Source organism: Anolis carolinensis, chromosome 2, assembly GCF_035594765.1.
Source record: "Anolis carolinensis isolate JA03-04 chromosome 2, rAnoCar3.1.pri, whole genome shotgun sequence".
Classification (NCBI taxonomy): domain Eukaryota; kingdom Metazoa; phylum Chordata; class Lepidosauria; order Squamata; family Dactyloidae; genus Anolis; species Anolis carolinensis.
Genome location: NC_085842.1, coordinates 199196711 through 199215494, shown reverse-complemented (window position 1 = coordinate 199215494; position 18784 = coordinate 199196711). Strand labels below are relative to the sequence as shown.

The 18784-nt window shown below is 39.2% G+C and overlaps 1 protein-coding gene across 1 annotated transcript; it reads right to left on the bottom strand.

Moving 5' to 3' along the window:
- Positions 1–14: 14 nt before the first annotated feature.
- amtn (amelotin) lies at positions 15–18567 on the bottom strand. The gene is given in 11 exon segments (NM_001328228.1): positions 15–868; positions 2553–2579; positions 4164–4199; positions 5341–5439; positions 7218–7277; positions 8714–8797; positions 10912–10995; positions 13249–13305; positions 15132–15176; positions 18390–18458; positions 18558–18567. Coding segments are annotated over 10 exon segments (1005 nt in total). The 5' UTR covers positions 18444–18458; positions 18558–18567; the 3' UTR covers positions 15–409.
- Between the last annotated feature and the right edge of the window lie 217 nt (positions 18568–18784).

Genomic DNA, 18784 nt, shown 5'->3' with positions numbered 1-18784 from the left:
ATCTATTTCACAGGAACAGTTTAAATAATATTTATTAAAATCATCAAAGTAGAACAAGGAAGACATTTACTATGAACTGATACATTAGAGTTCAGAGCAACCATGTCTTATATTATAGCAGGCTAACAGCAAAATAATGCCTGTATGAAGGAAATGCATGAAGATCTGATCACAAAGAAGTGTGAAGCTAAAAGAGAGTTTAATTGTGAAAAGCCTTTTCTAAAAACTGTATTTTCTAGCACAATTCAATCACAATCAGATTGTTGGTTTCAACCTATTAATGTTTTTTTTAATAAACCTAACTTTCCTACCACCCTAACTCAAAAAAACCAAAACAGGTATTACACATTAAAATCAGTATTTGAAAGTCAAATTGAAGCATTTTGTTGCAGTGACACACATCATTGGTTTATGGTGCCTTTAAGGGCTTACTAGCTGTGGTAGTCATTGGCATGTAACTATCTCCTCTCACAGGTGATTGAGACAAGTTTTGAAGCTTCTGATTATTGCCTTTATCAAGTCCAACAAGAGAGGTAGGTGGTTCCCGAAGTTCACTTGGCTCCATATGTATGCCACCAGTTGGTTCTACAAACACTTCATTTGTCACTACACCTGGTTGTCTGAAACCAGAGGGGGTTGGGTAGAAGGCACCTGGGGCTACATTCAGGCCATCTTCAGTTGCTGGGGACCCTTTTTGGATGCCTGCTGCTGTACTCTCTGGAAATGGAAGGTTGCCCTGATTGGTTCCCACTTGACCTGCTGGAAGCAGTTCATCTTGATCTTCAGGGAGGGCCCCAGACTGGCCTGAAGGGAACAAACCACCTGGTAGTCCAGGGAGGAGAAACGCTGCCATGACCTGGGAGGTCGGCTGAAAAATAGAGAAGAAAGCAATATAATATCTGTGAGGATGTATAATGATCCAAGAAATAATGTAGACCAGGCCTGCACAACCTGTGGCCCTCCATGTGTTTTAGACTTTAGCTTTGAGAATCCCTGATCATCAAACAAGCTTCTGGGAATCTGAGTCCCAAACACCTGGATGACCATGGGTTGTGCAAGTCTGATGTAGACCATGCTCCAGGTTTCTCACTTTTCCATAATACCACAAATGCAGTGTATATTTTCCCTATCTTCACAATGAAATTGGAGAGGGCAAATTCTTAACCCAGGCATCCCCACACCCCAGGTTTCTAGGAGTTTGGGCCTCTAACTCCCAGAATTTCTGACCATTGAACATGCTGGCTAGAGCTTCTGGGAGTTGGAGACCCAAACAGCTAGAAGGAATATCTGTCTTAGCTAAAACGAAGCTGAATTCTGAGACTTATACCCTGTATTGCATATAGGACAGCCATGTGCCATACTTTGTAAAATTACTTAAAATGGGTTGTCAAAGGACATGTTTGGGGACACCTTGGCTGAATTCATTATTATTTGGAGACAAAAGGTGGGTTGTGACAGCTTATGTTCATTATTCAAATGATCAAAAAGAGATATGCCTTCCTCTTTTTTCTTTTTTTTTTTTACGTGTCAGGAGCAACCAGAGTTGCTTCTGGAGTGAGAGAATTGGCCGTCTGCAAAGACATTGCCCAGGGGACGCTCGGATGTTTTGATGTTTTACCATCCTTGTGGGAGGCTTCTCTCATGTCCCCGCATGGAGCTGGAGCTGATAGAGGGAGCTCATCCGCGCTCTCCCCGGGTGGGATTTGAACCTGGCAGCCTTCAGGTCAGCAACCCAACCTTCGAGTCACAAGGCTTTTATCCCCTAGGCCACCGGAGGAGGAGTTTCAAATCTTCTATTTGAAGGGCTGTGTAGACCAAGTACAATTTAAAGATCATCAGTTTGGATTTTCTGTCCTTCTGCAACTCATATCTGGATAGCCAAATGAGCAGACAAATGAGCAAATGGGTGAGATTGTCACCATCTTCTCATGATGGTGTAGGGATGTAATTATTTACTAGTTTCATCCTTACAAGAAACAACAGACAATATTACTTATTCTGTAAACTTAACATCTGGTGTTTTGGGGAGGAGGGCATTTTCTGTACAGGAAATGGTTTTCTGTGCAGAAAAATATTTTCTGTACAGAAAATACTGTCTTCTGTAAAGAAAAGATTGTAGTTTGTGATTTATACTGTGCAAAACTTTCATGTGGTATTTTTGCACAGCTAACATCATTCATTCAATAGAAATTTAAATTTCTCTGTGGAAATATATTTTCTGCACAGAACACATTGCCTTCAACACTGAAAATTCTGCTTTTTGCTTTAAAAAATGGCCCTGTTTGCATTTTCACAAAGTAAAACTCAAACTGTGGAGATTGTTGTAATTCCAGGTGTCTTCTCATCAGCAGTGTCTAAAAATTTCAAATATTTTTACAAATATTTTTCCATTCCTAATTTGTCAGCATGGGGTAGTGTTTTGAGTGTTGAACTATAAATCTGGAGACCAAGGTTTTGAATCCTCACTTGGCCATGAAAACACACTGGGTGATTCTAGGCAGGTTGTACACAACCACAACAACGTCAATATGAAAATAGAGTTAACTATTTACCATTTCTTCAGAACTGAGGACTGTGCCCTAGTGTCCAAGAAAATGGGGTAGGGGAAACAAAGAGCATGGAATTAATGAAAATTTTAATAGCAATTCCTAAAAAGTACTGGTGTTAACCATGCTAATATAAATAATAGTGTAATGAAAATAATATCAATAATGATGATTACATGACAGGTGGTAGCATTCTAATAAATATAGTATCATAATGATAATGATAATGATAAAAAGGCCACCCTACTGGGATCTGCGCACATCATCCGAAAATACATCACACAGCCCTAAACATTTGGGAAGTGTTCGACTTGTGATTTTGTGATATGAAATCCAGCATATCTATCTTGTTTGCTGTGTCATATAACACCGTTGTGTCAATAATAATAATAATACAATAAAAGCTACTACTATCATATCAATACTGATTTTAAGTACTCAAAGCATTTTAAATAATCATCAATATTATCCTTACAACAAGGTTGGGGTGGTGTTATGTTCCTTTCCTGGGTGAGAGTGATGCCTTTGCCGTGGCTAGTTAAAATACTTTATGGCAAAGACAAGAATTAATAGACTTTCAACCTCTGAGCTCAGTTCCTAGATAATAAGCACATGACTGTCCCAATTGGTAGCTAGGACAGGGAGAAAGATGTACTGACAGATCAGAGGGTGGAGAATTTTTTCCTATGAATTGCATCTCCATAAGCATTTTTTTCCAGAATGGGAATCATAGGGCAGAGGAACAACTATCTTGTACCAGATCAGACTATTGGTCCATCTAGTTCACTACTGTTTATTCTGACTGGCAGATACTTGATGGGGTTTCTGATGAAGACTTTCTTTGTCTTGCTTGGAGATGTCACGGACTGATTCAAGGACCTTCTGCATGCAAAAGAAAAGCTCTGCTCCTGAATTATGAAAAGATCCGACCTTTACTCCCATGAGGTTTCTGTTATGGGTCTGAATGGTCACCTAACAATACAGCAGGAGTATAGGTTTTTTTCTATATTAGCAGAATGTGAAACTAGGGGTGCTCCAGAATTAATGCAACTTGACACCCCTTTAGCTGTCATAGATCAATGCTATGGAATAATGGAAGTTGTTGTTTAGCCTTTTCTTCCCAAAGTGTTGATGCCTCACCAAACTATAAATCCCAGAATGCCATGGCACTGAGCCATGGCATTTAAAGTGATGTTAAACCGCACTCATTATATAGTGTAGCTGGATCTTCATGGTGCCTTCTGACTTTTTATCTTTCCTAAATGGAGTGAATAACTCCTGGAGGCTCAAGGAGAAATGTTTGCCCTTTCCCAGACCTTAAAGACTTTAAGCCAGTGTTTCTCAACCTGGGGTCCCCAGATGTTTTTGGGCTACAACTCCCAGAAATCCCAGCCAGTTTACCAGCTGTTAGGATTTCTGGGAGTTGAAGGCCAAAAACATCTGGGGGCACCAGGTTGAGAACCACTGCTCTAAGCTCTTCCCTTGTTATGGAAATGGCAATTCCTCACAAACAAGGAACTATTTCCCCACCAAAACAGGTCTCTCTGTGTTGGGAGTCTCCATGTTAATCCTCCAAGCACTTCACTATACAAGCATTCCTTTTGTCTCACTTTTTACCTGAGGTCCCATTTGTGTAAATATAATTGGAAACATCTGCAAGTAAAAATAATTATATTTAGCACTTTGCAATAAGTTTTGGTTAATTATAGATAAGACAGGTGAGGAAATTGGCTTTGTGTTAAATCAAGGGCACAGTTAAGGCTTTTAAATAGGTTTTTTAAATCATCTTGCAAATTATTAAGATTAATGAATATGCACACATTTAGTAAAACATATTGGCAATTTGCTGAACAGTCTATCAAAGCTAAAATTTTCATTAACATGTTTAACTTAGTATGAAGGTTTTATAGCGGACATGAGATAGTAATGCTTGGCATTGCCTGCCAGAAACAGTTGCATAAGTTGCCCTCTCTTATTAAATTTAAATTCCTACTCAAAATTCACCTTTTTGGTGAAATCTTTGGAACAATATACAAGGGCCCATTTCAACCTATGTGTTCCTTCAACCTGGTGCTCCTAGACCAGAGGTGGACAGCTGTGGGGAGGATCATGAGCTGTTTCTCCCCAATGTTCCTACTTGAGCTCTATGAACTTTGGGAGAAGATGTTCTCATGGGCCGCTTCCACACCGCTAAATAAAATCCCACATTTTCTGCTTTGAACTGGAATATATGGCAGTGTGGACTCAGATAACCCAGTTCAAAGCAGATATTGTGGGATTTTCTGCCTTGATATTCTAGATTATATGGCTGTATGGAAGGGTCCACAGTCTCACTCACCTGGTGAGGACACAGGAGAGATGCTTCTTAGTGGCTGCTCTAGACTATTTCAATTTCCTTTCAAGGAAGTCTCAGTTGGTATAGACAAGTGTTTCTCAACCTGTGGGTCCCCAGATGTTTTGGCCTTTAACTCCCAGAAATCCTGACAGTTGTTAAACTTTCTGAGATTTCAGGAGTGGCCAGAATGATTTTGAAAAATAAGTATATTTCCTGTGTGTGAATACTGTGATTCTACTACCTTAAACAGCCTCTGTCACCTCTTTTCTTTCATGCCATAGCTTAGATTTTAGAGAAATGCCAGCTATGCAGATAGATGGAGGTTCTGAGATCAAACGTTATTGTCCAATGGTAGACTTCTCTCTCCTTTCTCCAAGAAGATGGAGAATCTCAAATCCCCTGGAAGAGTGTCTACAGGACCAGAGGATTTTAGCCTTAGAAATGTTAGGAAATACTTACTGATTGTGGTGGTGGCAGCAGCTGCTGTGGTATATTCAACCCACCACCTGGTAGAGGTTGTGTTTGTGTTGTGGATAATGCTCCTAATAGCAGAGCAAGCTACACAAAAAAGAAGAGAAGTGTTTGAAAACATGGACAACACATAGAGAAAGAAGTGGAGGAACACCATATATTTGCATCATTTAATTTTGATTCAAATTCCTAACCCTATTATATTTTAATCCCAATGTCAGACAGGTTTACCTGCTTTGTCTCAAATTAATTCACTTTTTCCTAAGGCATAGTTTGGATGCCTCAAGTAAAGGCCTGACAGGCCCCGTATTTTGGGGCCTGTCTAGATGGGCCCTTCATCAGATGGAGCAGGGGAAAGTGGAGGGAACTGTCTTTTCCCATCTTGAGGGATGGTTAGCTATCCCACATCCTTACTTGCCTTTCCCCCATTTTCTTCCTACTAAAGGCTGTATGGAGTGCTGAAGATGGGTGTGGGTCACTGTTTCTGTGCACTGCAGAAATGAAGTGCCATGGAGTCCCACCAAAAGTGCTTTTACATCATGTTATGGCCTCTGTGGGGCTCCCATGGGGCTCCATTTACAAGCACATGGAAATGAAATCCTACACATATCTGATGAAGTCCTAAAACAATTATTATGGTGGAGTATGCATGCCTTCAGCAGTACAGAAGGTATTAGTCTTGAGCATTTGTATAGAATTGCTATCTGTTTTGATTTGTTTCATTCGTTAGTTTTTGAGCACCTCTCCCAAAAATAGGTGCCTTCACAAATGAGCTTTTCTGTCCAAGGTCCGAATAAAAAACAAAGTTTTTTGGCCCATTGGTGGCAAAGCACCAAGTGTGCCAAGGCTTACATCCAAGCGCTCTGAGTCCCTGGTGCCTGGTTCTTGGCTGTTGGCCCTGCCAGCCAGGGCCAACATCTGAGCGAGCCTAGTGCTTGGAGGTAGGCTGTAGGCCCTGTTAGGGACTGTAGGCCCTGCCAAGGCCTACATCCAGAACCGGCCTGAGGTAATTCCAAGTAGCAGGCGAACCAACTACTTGGTGCCCCCCCCCCTCCATTTTGGTGCCCAACCCCCACCCCCACACAAACCAGAGGCCGCCGCCACGGCCTCTGAGTGCCGGGTTCTGCCGGGGAAAAAGAGGTGGCAGTGGGTGACGGCGGGGCCACGGCGTCAGCGGCACCACGTTTTAATGGGGGCACCTTGCCTCACCGTTGGACTGCCTCTGCCTACATCTGAGTGTGCTGAGCGTTAAGAGGCACTAGGCACACTGAAAATCAGCCAAATAAGCAGCTTTCATTCATCCTTTTTTTTTTTGATTCACTGATATTTCCATTCTAATGGTACGAAAACACGAAATAAACAGATGAAATGGTAATTGGACCCATGACTACAAGGTATATTCAAACTGAATTCATAGAGGTGAAATTCTTTATGCATGGAAGATGAAACTGAAGGAGCATCTTGATGTTCTCTATGGGACACAAGGACTGAAACTCTTCCATACTTCTGGACAAGTTTGAAACAAAAATCAGACATGTATTGAGTGAGAGACTGTTGTCTGGCTCTAAATTTGGTGACTATGCTGCCTGCAACAATACATAAGATGGCACTATACTCATATGTAACTCTACCTTCAACTATGAATATGATCATTATAAATTGGCCAAAAGTGTCCACCTCATTGTGCAAAAGAATGCCCAAATGTTGTTTCTTGCACCGAAAATGTTCTATGTTGTTCCACAACCCCACTAAAAATATGCATTTTATGAAAACAATATTTTGCACAAACATTTTAATCAAATTACGGTAAATATAGAAAAGATATATAAAGTTATATAAAGAAAAATGCAAAGGAAAAAACTTACATAATTGATATCTATTGGAACCATTTGGGTTAATGGTAGTACATTGAAGCCAGGAAAGTTCTGTAACACAAAGAATGGTGAAGGATTGTTGAACTGACTACTGCAAAAGTATTAGGGCATGGGTGGGCATCATACAGTTCTCCTGATGTTGTCATATTGTAGTTTAGCATAGTTCGTGGTAAGGAGGGCCTGAGCATGCAGCCCAACAAATATAAGCAGCCTGCATGATTCTAACCCTGATTCTAACCCCCTGCATCAGTGATACATGTCTCCCTGGTTATAGGACTCACCAAATTCAAGAATCAAAATATTTGCTGGATACAATGTTAGAGAAACACTTGTTTTTATCCTCCAGTTAATTCAAACAGGGCAGGGCTGGGGAATGTGCAGCCATCGTGATAGTAGACTATACTCCAATTATCCTTGCCCACTGGCCATATTTTTGCAATTGGTGAGAATTGTTGCTCAAATATACAGCTGCAAGTTGTTGACACCAATGAAGCATGTGATCAGCATGAGCTCTTTCCAGTTCAGGACACCAAGGGCTTGTCTACACTAGCCTTATATCCCAAAGTGGACTAGCAGTTGCTCCTGGATATCCAACAACATCAAGAACTTTCAGTCCTTAACACAGGGCAAACAGGGTTAAACTGATTTAACCCCATATTAAGCAAAGTTGTGGAATGCTTCAGAGTTTTGCTAAAACTCCAAAGCAGCCCCATACTTTGGGTAGAGTATGGACAGCATGACCAATGTTGCCATTGCTATGCTGATAAGGGAATAGATCAGGCCCATGACACACACACACACATAAACACACACACGTGTGTAGATGGCCACAGAGTGCTGGAGAGCATCTTTCCTTACATCAGTGAAAGCATCAGCATGACCAAAGAGAAGAAGGGAAGATCGCCAAGGTGTCTGACAGTGACAAGAAGCTGTCTCAGAGCTTTGTTGCAATCATGCAGCCCCAATGGGAAAAGGTAAGGGGGTAGTCAAGTTGGTTTTGTGCCAGTTGGACTGTTTGTAGGATAAACATGGAGCATATGGCCACCTCTGGGTCCAGTCTGGAGTTGCAATATTCCAGACTGGCTCTGGATTTAGTGGTGCATGCAGATGAGATGAGCCCCAGGTTTACAATTAAAATCTCCTTCTGGTTGCATTTGCAACGATGTTGAGCATAGCAGCAATTCTGTATAGTTTTAAATGTTTACTTTAGCCATGGTGAGCATATAATTTGCACTTAGTTTTGAAACTTATTACTGAATGTCCTCATGATGCACATTTCACATCAGCTAAGAATACATTATATTTATTTACACACAGTTTTACCAACTCACAAATTAACTCCTGGTTTGAAAAAAACCTGAATTGCTTTTCAGTTGGACAATTTCTTGAAATAACATAATGCTAAATTGCCAACACAAACTTGTAGAGGCATAGTATAAGTGAATTTCCAAAGCAACTCTTTACTGTCATTTAGAACATTTTCTTACCTGTAGGGTAGGACTTCCCAGCTCCTGTGGGTTCTGTGCAGTTAAAATGGGGTAATTTGCAAAAGGCCGTTCAAATGCAGGAATCTGCAAACATTGACAAAGAATAACATTGATGAAAATAATAGATGTAAACATGAGACATATTATATCAAGGTGGGTAGCTCTGAAGGCAATGGTAGCCATTTATCTCCAAGCTCCATTGACATTCCCATTGGAACCGGAAATGTTGCCATAACACTTCCTTTTGATTTTAGCTTATTATTTCTCCTAATTTGTGGGGAAGTTAAGTTGGAATCATTAGGAATGTTAGGATGGTTACTACATTTTGTAGTTTTCTTTAAATTTTTTGGTCTGTTTAGGGACAAGAAAAACCCCTGCTGGCAAATTGAACTGGGGAGTTTTAAATTGAGGATCTCTTCAGGGACATCACCTTGAAAACATCTGATGCTGCCCAACTCCCAATGACGGAAGGTGGAGAGAAGCTGGATGGAAGCAGGGGAAAAAACATTGGGTAGTACAACGGGTGGCAGCCAGATTAATAACTGGGACGGCATACAGGGATCATACTACTTCCCTGTTAAACCAGCTCCACTAGCTGCTGATATGCTACCGGGCCCAATTCAAAGTGCTGGTCTTGACCTACAAAGCCCTAAACGGTTCCAGTCCAACTTACCTGTCTGAACGTATCTCCTCCTACGAGCCCGTGAGAACTTTAAGATCATCTGGAGAGGCCCTGCTCTCGGTCCCATCTGCCTCACAAGTGCAGCTGGTGGGGACGAGAGACAGGGCCTTCTCAGTGGTGGCTCCTCGGCTGTGGAACTCCCTCCCCAGTGATATCCGGCAGGCTCCATCCCTTCTGAGTTTTAGGAAAAAAGTAAAGACTTGGCTTTGTGAGCAGGCGTTTGATGAGTGAATTCTGTTGGCTCGACTCGGTCCGGATTAAGGTTTATGTATAAGGTATTGTGGACGGATGGCTCAAGTATTTTATAATGTATGGTTTTAAATCTATTTCTTGTATTTTGTTAAATTACCTAATGGTTTTAATTGCTTATGTTTTATCTTTTTGTACTGTATATTGGCATTGAATTTTGCCAGATTGTGAGCCGCCTTGAGTCCCTTCAGTTGAGAAGGGTGAGATAGAAATGATGAAAATAAATAAATAAATAAATAGCTGCCATCTCTAAAAATGGAAAGGCATGGTAGGGAATGAAAGAAGACAGTTCCCTCCACTTTTCCCCCACTTTCATATGATGAGGTCCTAAAACAGAGTGGATTCACTATTCTCACTGATATGGAAGCCACCAGCCAACCCTTGTGATTATATGCAGCCCTTCCACTTGTAACACATGTAGAAGGGGCAAATACGAAATAAATCTTATTTTCATTTGTTTAATCAATCTCACCCCCAACTGTCAGCCAATTAAGCAACACAAAGAGAATAATTATTTTCTCAGTTCCCTTGTCTTGAACCTGACAGCAGATGCAAATGCAGTCAGACATAAGGGTGAAACAAGCTTCATTTGCAAGGCATCCTAGCACTAGCACTCCTCTATAACTTGCGACCTCATCATATGTGTCAAATTTTGACAGCAACTCCACGTGTGCTGCAGCTTTGCCACGGAGTCTGTTGGCTCCCACTACACTTGGGAGAAATACTTCCGGGGTGGCTCCGGGTCAAAACTGTGGCAGAACTGGAGTCACTTCTGAAAAAAAACTACAGCCATGGGAGGCTTCCTGTGTTGCATTGCCCTGAATGGGGCAAGTCAGCTAGCAGATGCTTCCTTCCATGTGATGAGAGAGGGAAGAAGCCAGAACAGTGTGAGGTGTGCGGCGATAGGTCCCCATGCCTTTTGGGCGGGCACTGCTGAGATTGCCGCAATATGCAGCAATCCATGGCTATTCTAGCAGCACGTGTGACAAGGTAGTTGGAACTGTTATACTTGAAGTGCCAGCTTGCAATGTCTCTCATTTCTACAGTCACCCCTTAAGTTGAATTCCTAGCTTCCAACTTACATTCAGAATGCTATTTGATGGACCCAGGCAAACAAGTTTTGCCAGGCTATTCTTTCACAATCAAGAAGCTGGAAACTGATGCCAGCCAGTTGGCACTGAAGAACAATTTTTGAAATACTGATACCAAATCTCATGGCGATATGCTACAAAGCAATGACACATAAAATGATTTCTTCCTATCTTACCTCACTGGGGATATGGTTTGCTAATGGATGCTGATCTGGAACCAGCTTTGCTGGAGGCAGTCCAATCCCAGGATTTGACCTTTGCTACCATGAAGAAAGGAACACAAATTAATAATGTGAGATTTATTTTTTCAAGTCGAAATTCTGCTCGTTCTTCTGCTAAGAGAAAAGTGCTTCTGGTTGAAAAATGAAAAGCAAGAGTCTCAATATTTTCTAATGTTAATCATTGTCTGCATTGTGTTATAGTGATGAATCCCTGAACACCAGTTTGTGAAATAGATAACATGGAATAGTGTTCATGAATATTTCAGCTATTTAAAATGCAATTGTTGGTATGTTCATTAGAAGCTGGGGTAACACTTTTAATATTCAATGAAGCTTGCTGTCTTCCAAGTGTTGTTAGCACTGCACTTTTTAGGAAGAATGTTTATAGTCCACATTCTCTGAAAAAAAGGTGAAGTTATCGACCTGGTAGTGTGCACTGAAACCAATTTTTCCTAGAGCAGGTTAAGGATTAGGAAGAAATCATAGAAAGTATCAATATTTACCTGAAGCAAGAATTAGGGCTCAAGAGATCCTTGCTTAGATTTTCATTATGAATAGGTGAACACACACAGGTTGGTCTTAAATGTTACTTGGATTTTGCAAGCACATTGAGTATCCCTTATCTGAAATGTTTAGAACTGGAAATTGTTTGGATTTCAGATACTTTTTTTTTTCAAATTTGGAATACCTGCATTGGCATATATGTGACAAATAAGATATCTTGGAGATGGGAGTCTAAAATTGAAATTTGGTTATGTTTCATATATATACATTGTATGTATAAAGCCTGAAGGTAGCTTTATACAATGTTCTGAATAATTTTATGCATGAAGCGAAGTTTATATAGTACACTGAATTATCAGAACCATCTTAGACACCCATGTAGGCAATTTCGGAATATTTTAGATTTTGGAATGCTAAATAAGGGATGTTCAATTCAAAATAACTTGCAGGGAATGCTCACTAAATGATATTCCCTATATCTGCTTACTTCCTATTTGATTCTTTGCCTTCCTTCGCAAGCAGAATATTGTTGGGCTTTTGCCTGACTGCACAAATACAGTAGAGTCTCACTTATCCAACATTCTGGATTATCCAATGCATTTTTGTAGTCAATGTTATCAATACATAGTGATATTTTGGTGCTAAATTCGTAAATACAGTAATTACTACATAGTATTGAACTACTTTTTCTGTCAAATGTGTTGTGTAACATGATGTTTTGGTGCTTAATTTGTAAAATCATAACCTAATTTGATGTGTAATAGGCTTTTCCTTAATCCCTCCTTATTATCCAACATATTTGCTTATCCAACGTTCTGCCGGCCCGTTTATGTTGGATAAGTGAGACTCTACTGTATGTCAGGAAATGCACATTGTGGACCTCTCCCCTGCAGCTGGCATTCCCAAAATTGGTACTCCAGCTATAAGCAGTAGAAATGGAGTACAAGTCTCAGTTTGCTGAGGCCCCTTCCACACAGATAATAAAATCCCACATTTTCTGGTTTGAACTAGGATATACAGCAGTTTGGATTCAGATAACTAAGTTCAAAGCAGATATTGTGGGATTTTCTGCCTTGATATTATGGGTTATATGGCTCTGTGGAAAGGCCCTATGAAGAACCACCATAGTTACAAGCAAGGAGTTTACAGATGAAACACATTCTTCTGAAATTATTATTCCATCTCTTACTACCTTTTGTATTAGATATTTCTTCTAAAGCCCTCCTATTATTAGTGATATTTCAATGAAAACAATCTTCAGAAAAGTTAATTGTCTGGCCTTCTACTCTCTGTACTGTCTAGTCAGCAGAGCCACGAGCCACATTGGATTGGGATTCCAATTGTTGAAGTCCAAGCTCTGGATGTCGGATAGTGTCACTCAAAGAGTCATGATCCAAGAACTGACACTGATCTGTGAGCCATTGGTTGCCAGAAATAAAGTGTGGTATAAACAAATATAATAATAATAATAATAATAATAATAATAATAATAATAATAATAATAATAATAATACCTGGAACATTGGAGGAAAGTAATAGCTGGTCCTGCATGTTAGATAGTTTGGAAAACATTATTGTAATATAATATAATCATATAATCCATATAATCAATGGAAAATTTAATTATGATAAGGGCAGCACATACTAACCCAAAACAGAATTGATTTTTTTGTGTAACAGGTTTCTTTGCTTGCTTAATTTATTTATTAGAGACATTGCATTGGAAGTACAGCACAGTACAGCAACTGTGAGCTACATTCCAATGATTTTTTTTATTTTCAAGATTACCTGTGTTTGCTGCGGAACGTTTCCTTGGGCTTTGTACCTTTGCATCAGCCGTAATATCTGGTAATTGAATCAAAGCAGTGTCACACAATAAATAACATCATTTTAATTCTATATCATAACTGAAGGGATGCCAGGCATTCATAAAACATATAATATCTAATTTTTCACACAGTTTTCCTGATACTTTGCAAATACTGTTGTCCTATTATGCATATGGAGCCCGCAGTGGTGTAGCCTGTTAAACCGCTGAGCTGCTGAACTTGCTGACCTAAAGGTCCATGGTTTGAATCTGGGGAGCAGGGTGAGCTCCCACTATTAGCCCCAGCTTCTGCCAATCTAGCAGTTCAAAAACATATAAATGTGAGTAAATCAATAGATACCGCTCTAGTGGGAAGGTAACGGTGCTCCATTCTGGCCACATGATCTGTGAGGTGTCTATGGACAATGCCGGCTCTCCATCTACCTATTATTCCTATATACTAAAGTTTTCAGGACAGTTCATTCGATCTGAAAATTACCTAAAATATCTACAGATTAGAATTAAAGGGGGGAAATTTGACTAAGGCTCCTTCCACACAGCTGTATAAAATCCACATTGAACTGGAATACCTGGCAGTGTGGACTCAGATATTCCAGTTCAAAGCAGATATTGTAGATTATCTACCTTGATATTCTGGATTATATGGAAGGGCCCTAAGTCTTTTAGGAAAGGCTCTGGTAAATTTACCAGCAAGGAAAAAACATAAATGGAACAAAAATAATAAGAGCTCCTGAAATGTATTATTTAGACTACAACATCATGTGTGGCCAACATTTCCTAGATCTGAAAACGTTCTTTTATTCACGCACACCTTGATTAGCATTTGTGATCATAAAGAATCTTCAGCCCCATTGATCATACATCAAAGAAGGTAAATATTTTTCTGGAAACTCGAAAGATCCTTACTCTTTGAGCATGTTTCCAATTGTTTATTTTGGTTGCAATTCTGAACACAGGACACATAAATCTCAGGATAGCAATGGGATTAGAAAATAATACCTAATAATATTTTCTAGGCCTTTTCCACACAGCTTTATAAAATCCCACATTATCTGCTTTGAACAGTGTGGACTCAGGTAACCCAGTTCAAAACAGATATTGTGGGATTTTCAGACTTGATATTCTGGGTTATATGGCTGTGGGGAACGGTCCTCAGTGAGTAAGCTTTTTGGAGCATGGTGGAATATACATTTGAGAATGTGACATAGAATTGTTCTGTAAAGCTGCTAAACCGCCTTGTGAAACATTCACTAAACTGATGACTTCCAGCTGTATTAGGCAACAAATTTCATCACCCACCATCAAACTGGTGGTTGATGGAACCTGTAAAGATTGTGAGACTTGCTGTCCAACATACCTGGAGGGCATTACGTTGGAGAAAGTTGATGCATAATATTGTAGCTTCAACTGTATTTTTCTTTTCCTAATATACAGAATCTTCCAGTGGTCTGATAATCCACCTTTGTCAATTTGTGGGGAAAGAGAAGGAGCCATTTGGATTATCTTCCCAGAACAACAAAATAATTTAGGATTGCTTTGACCTTCCTGTTTCAGATTCATAAGTCTTTGAATTTCTCAGTGCCAGTCTTGGCTCAAAATATATATCAAAATAAATTTTAAAATGAATACTGTACATTTAATCTCAAATGGCAAGACACATGTCAGAATTGGGGAAAGGAGTTTTTTGTACTGAATTCCAGAAATCCCTAACCAACCATCATGGCCACTAGTAATTCTAATCTCTAGAAGTAATGTTTCCATTTATCTTGAGAATTAAACAACTCAGAAAACATCATCAAGGTATACATGTACACTTCCTTTTGAAAAGAAAAAAAATTCTTACTTCTCTGCTGTTGCTTGTAGCAAAGCGTCTACCAAATTGATTGACCTAAGGAGAAAAAAAATCCAGATCATGGTATCACAGTTTTGTTTTGCTGACTCTCAAATAATTCTTCAAATAGTATTTCTGTGCAGAAGCAACTTCTTCTGCACAAAAATAATTCTCCTTTCTATGTAACCATCTGAATTTTGTGCAGAACATCCCCAGATTGAACACTCCCAAGCTGTGTGCCTAATGTACTTCTAGAGACTGGTCAGATCTCTGTTGAATCTCAGATCTGGATGTATAAGCTAATTTTTGGTTAAAACATGTTTATGCCTAACACTTTGGCCCCACTGACCCTTGGTGATCTATACCAATCAAGGTGGAAAAGGCTAGTTGATGAGAAAATCCTAAACCTTGGTCTCTCACTAATTACCATCCTAACTATGGGCTACACAAACATCAAAGAAAACATATCTGGGACACTGAGCTGCAAAACTATCTAAACTCAGCCTCTATTATTCCAGTCTTCAAAGACAATGGGAGGGCACTTCTTCCCGCAGAGTACTTAAGCAATTTAATTATCCCAAACATAGGAAGGTGTTCTCTTTGGCTAAATTCAATGTATTCCCTTCTGCTGTACTTGAGGGAAGATATAACAAAGTACCATATGATGGTACCCCTGTGAGGCTGAGGCTGTGGAGACTGTGAGTCACATTTTGTTGTACTGCTCTTTTTACCGAAACCTTCGTAAACATTTTATAAATCCAATTTTAGAAAGGGAGATCAGTAAGGTTTTATGTTGATTATCTTTTAGCTGATCAACACCCCAAGATTACTGCCAAAATGGCTAGCTTTTGTGCAGCAGCAATAGCTTGTGGGTGCAAGATGCTGTCACAGTCTTAGAAAGTTTTAATATTTATTTCAATATTTACCATTGTCATATTAGCATATCAATGTTTAATACTGTTCTAACTATCATATTCAACACGAGGTTTTAACTTTGCTTTTGACAGTGTTTCTTAATACCTAAATGTATATGTTCCTATTCTGACGTTGGTTCATTTTTTTGGTGCTGGTCATCGACCATGATAAATAGATAGATAGATAGATAGATAGATAGATAGATAGATAGATAGATAGGTAGGTAGGTAGATGATAGATAGATAAATTGAAAATTGTTATTCTTGCAGTAAGAAAAAAGATTTCTGGAATTACTTGTAGCTTCCTTTATGAATTATATCAGCATTTCTGTCCTGAACCACAACCTCTTGCTGTACAGGGCTGAAACAACGTCATATATTTACTAAGCCTACAAAGATTGTTCACCTTCCATTTTTAAATATCTTAAGCTGGCATTCAAAGACAGGAATACAAATAAAGATGGTCTTATCAGGGCTGCCCCGAAGACATTTTACTAATGGAGCGGAGGAAAAGATGACTCCCTAGTCCCATAGTTGTTTAGTGATTAGCTGGACTAGCAAATTAAAATTATGTTAGTGACCATAGAATAAAGTCTCTTCTACCATACCTGAGGTGGCTATTTAATTTTGGAGCCCAAAAACAGATTTTTTGACATTGCACTTTCTTTCCCAGCACAGTGATACAGCCAGGGAATTTAAGAGAAACACCAAGGGATGGAGAAAAACAAAGAGGGTATTCTTAGGTTTTTCTAAGCCTCACACAATCATAAACTAAGTTGTGCTTAGTTCCCCTTGAGGTTGAAGCATGTCCGCGCTTTCATTTCATGGTTTGAAAAGCACAGGCATGTCAACATGTTGTCACTGCCAATGTAATGGATGCTTTCTGAATTCAACACAAACAAAACAAAACAGACTTCACCTCTCTTTGTTTTCTCCTCTTTTTCCTATGCATTAATATGTCCGTGAGCTTACGCATTCATCACTGGGTGTACCACAAACAAGAGAATGGCGCTGAAAGTTTACTGCACAAAGTTTGAAGACTATTTGACTTTAGCATAGAGTATTTTTGCCTTAGTCATCCATCAAGCAAATGAGGCATACCATCCAACATTTCTCAGAAGAAAACTGGGGTATATGTGCCAAGCAACATCAGAATGTGTTCAAGATGGAAAAAGTTATAAATGAGGAAGAACACACAAATTAGGAAATGATGCAACACACAAACTAGGAAATGTTTTCTTTTACCTAGGTCTACAGGGAAAAGAGAGATCCCTATTCCTTGTAACTCATATAGATCTGTTATATACTTCCTGGCCACCCAGTAACATAAAATGTGGCACATGTATTGCTAATGAGAGTGAATTTCCAGGGAAAAAAGGTCTAAATGGATGTTGTATGCAGATCTGTCCCATCCATCACTAAGAAAATGTCTTTATAGAGGGACATTAATTTCAAAGAAAATAGATGCAATGTCATTGACAAAGTTAGTAACTGCAGGAAGAGCTACAGTAGAGTCTCACTTATCCAACATAAACGGGCCGGCAGAACGTTGGATAAGCAAAAATGTTGGATAATAAGGAGGGATTAGGAAAAAGTATATTAAACGTCAAATTACGTTACGATTTTACAAATTAAGCACCAAAACATCATGTTTTACAACAAATCAACAGAAAAAGCAGTTAAATACATGATAATGTTATGTAGTAATTTCTGTATTTACGAATTTAGCACCAAAACATCTAAATGTATTGAAAACATTGACTATAAAAACATTGACTACTAAAAGGCAGACTGTGTTGGATAATACAGAATGTTGGATAAGCGAGACTCTATTGTATTTACAAATAAATTCCAAGTATGGGAGACTGAAATCTATAAGGAATTTTGGAATAGGACTTAAAGAAGCGATACCTTTGTGACTCTTTTGGTGGTCAAAATCATGCAATTTGCCATTTTCATTAAACTATGCAAAAAGCTGAGTTTGGAACACATAAATTCCAGTTACTTGGAACCCACAAAATCAAAATATTAAGTCCTTTTCTAGGAAGGGTGAATAATAAATACAGCTAAATCATCCAAAAAGATTAAAATTTGTTATGCACTGACTATTAGAAAAATCTGGATGTAGCTTTTTTTCACACCAAACTATAAACACTTATCTACAAGGAAGTTTACAGAGCAAAGTGAGCTACCTCAGGGGTGTGGAAGTTACTTTGCTTGCTCTGGGGCCCTTCAGTATCAATTGAACACCCAAAGCAATGCCATACGATATAATATACTCAGTGTAGTTTGCTTTATCTCATTAGGAGCATGCAGTATGAAAACAAGTCAGCTGAGTAGATTAAAAGTGACTTACGGGTAAACAGAATGTCAGTCCCAGGAGAGAAAGAAGCAGAATTACAATCTTCATGTTCCAAATTGGTATCTGCATGAAGGAATCAGAAATCCATTTTTCCCTTGTTGCTGTTTAGGAATAGTGAGTCAGAATGTAAACATCTACCTTCGTATTAGCAGCTGCTCTTACCTTGCTGTTGTCTTATAAAGTCGAAAGAAATTATAAGTTTGGTCCCTACTGTTTTTGGCGAAGCTCTTCTCTCAGCCTTTTTTTGGAGATGCAGCTGTCTTTCTGCCTGAATTTAAACGCTTCACTAAGGGGATAGTCATCAGAGCAGAACCCACACATAGTCATTTGAGTTTCACGCAGTGCCCAACATCTTATTAGCAGCAAGTAGCATTATGTCACAGAATATC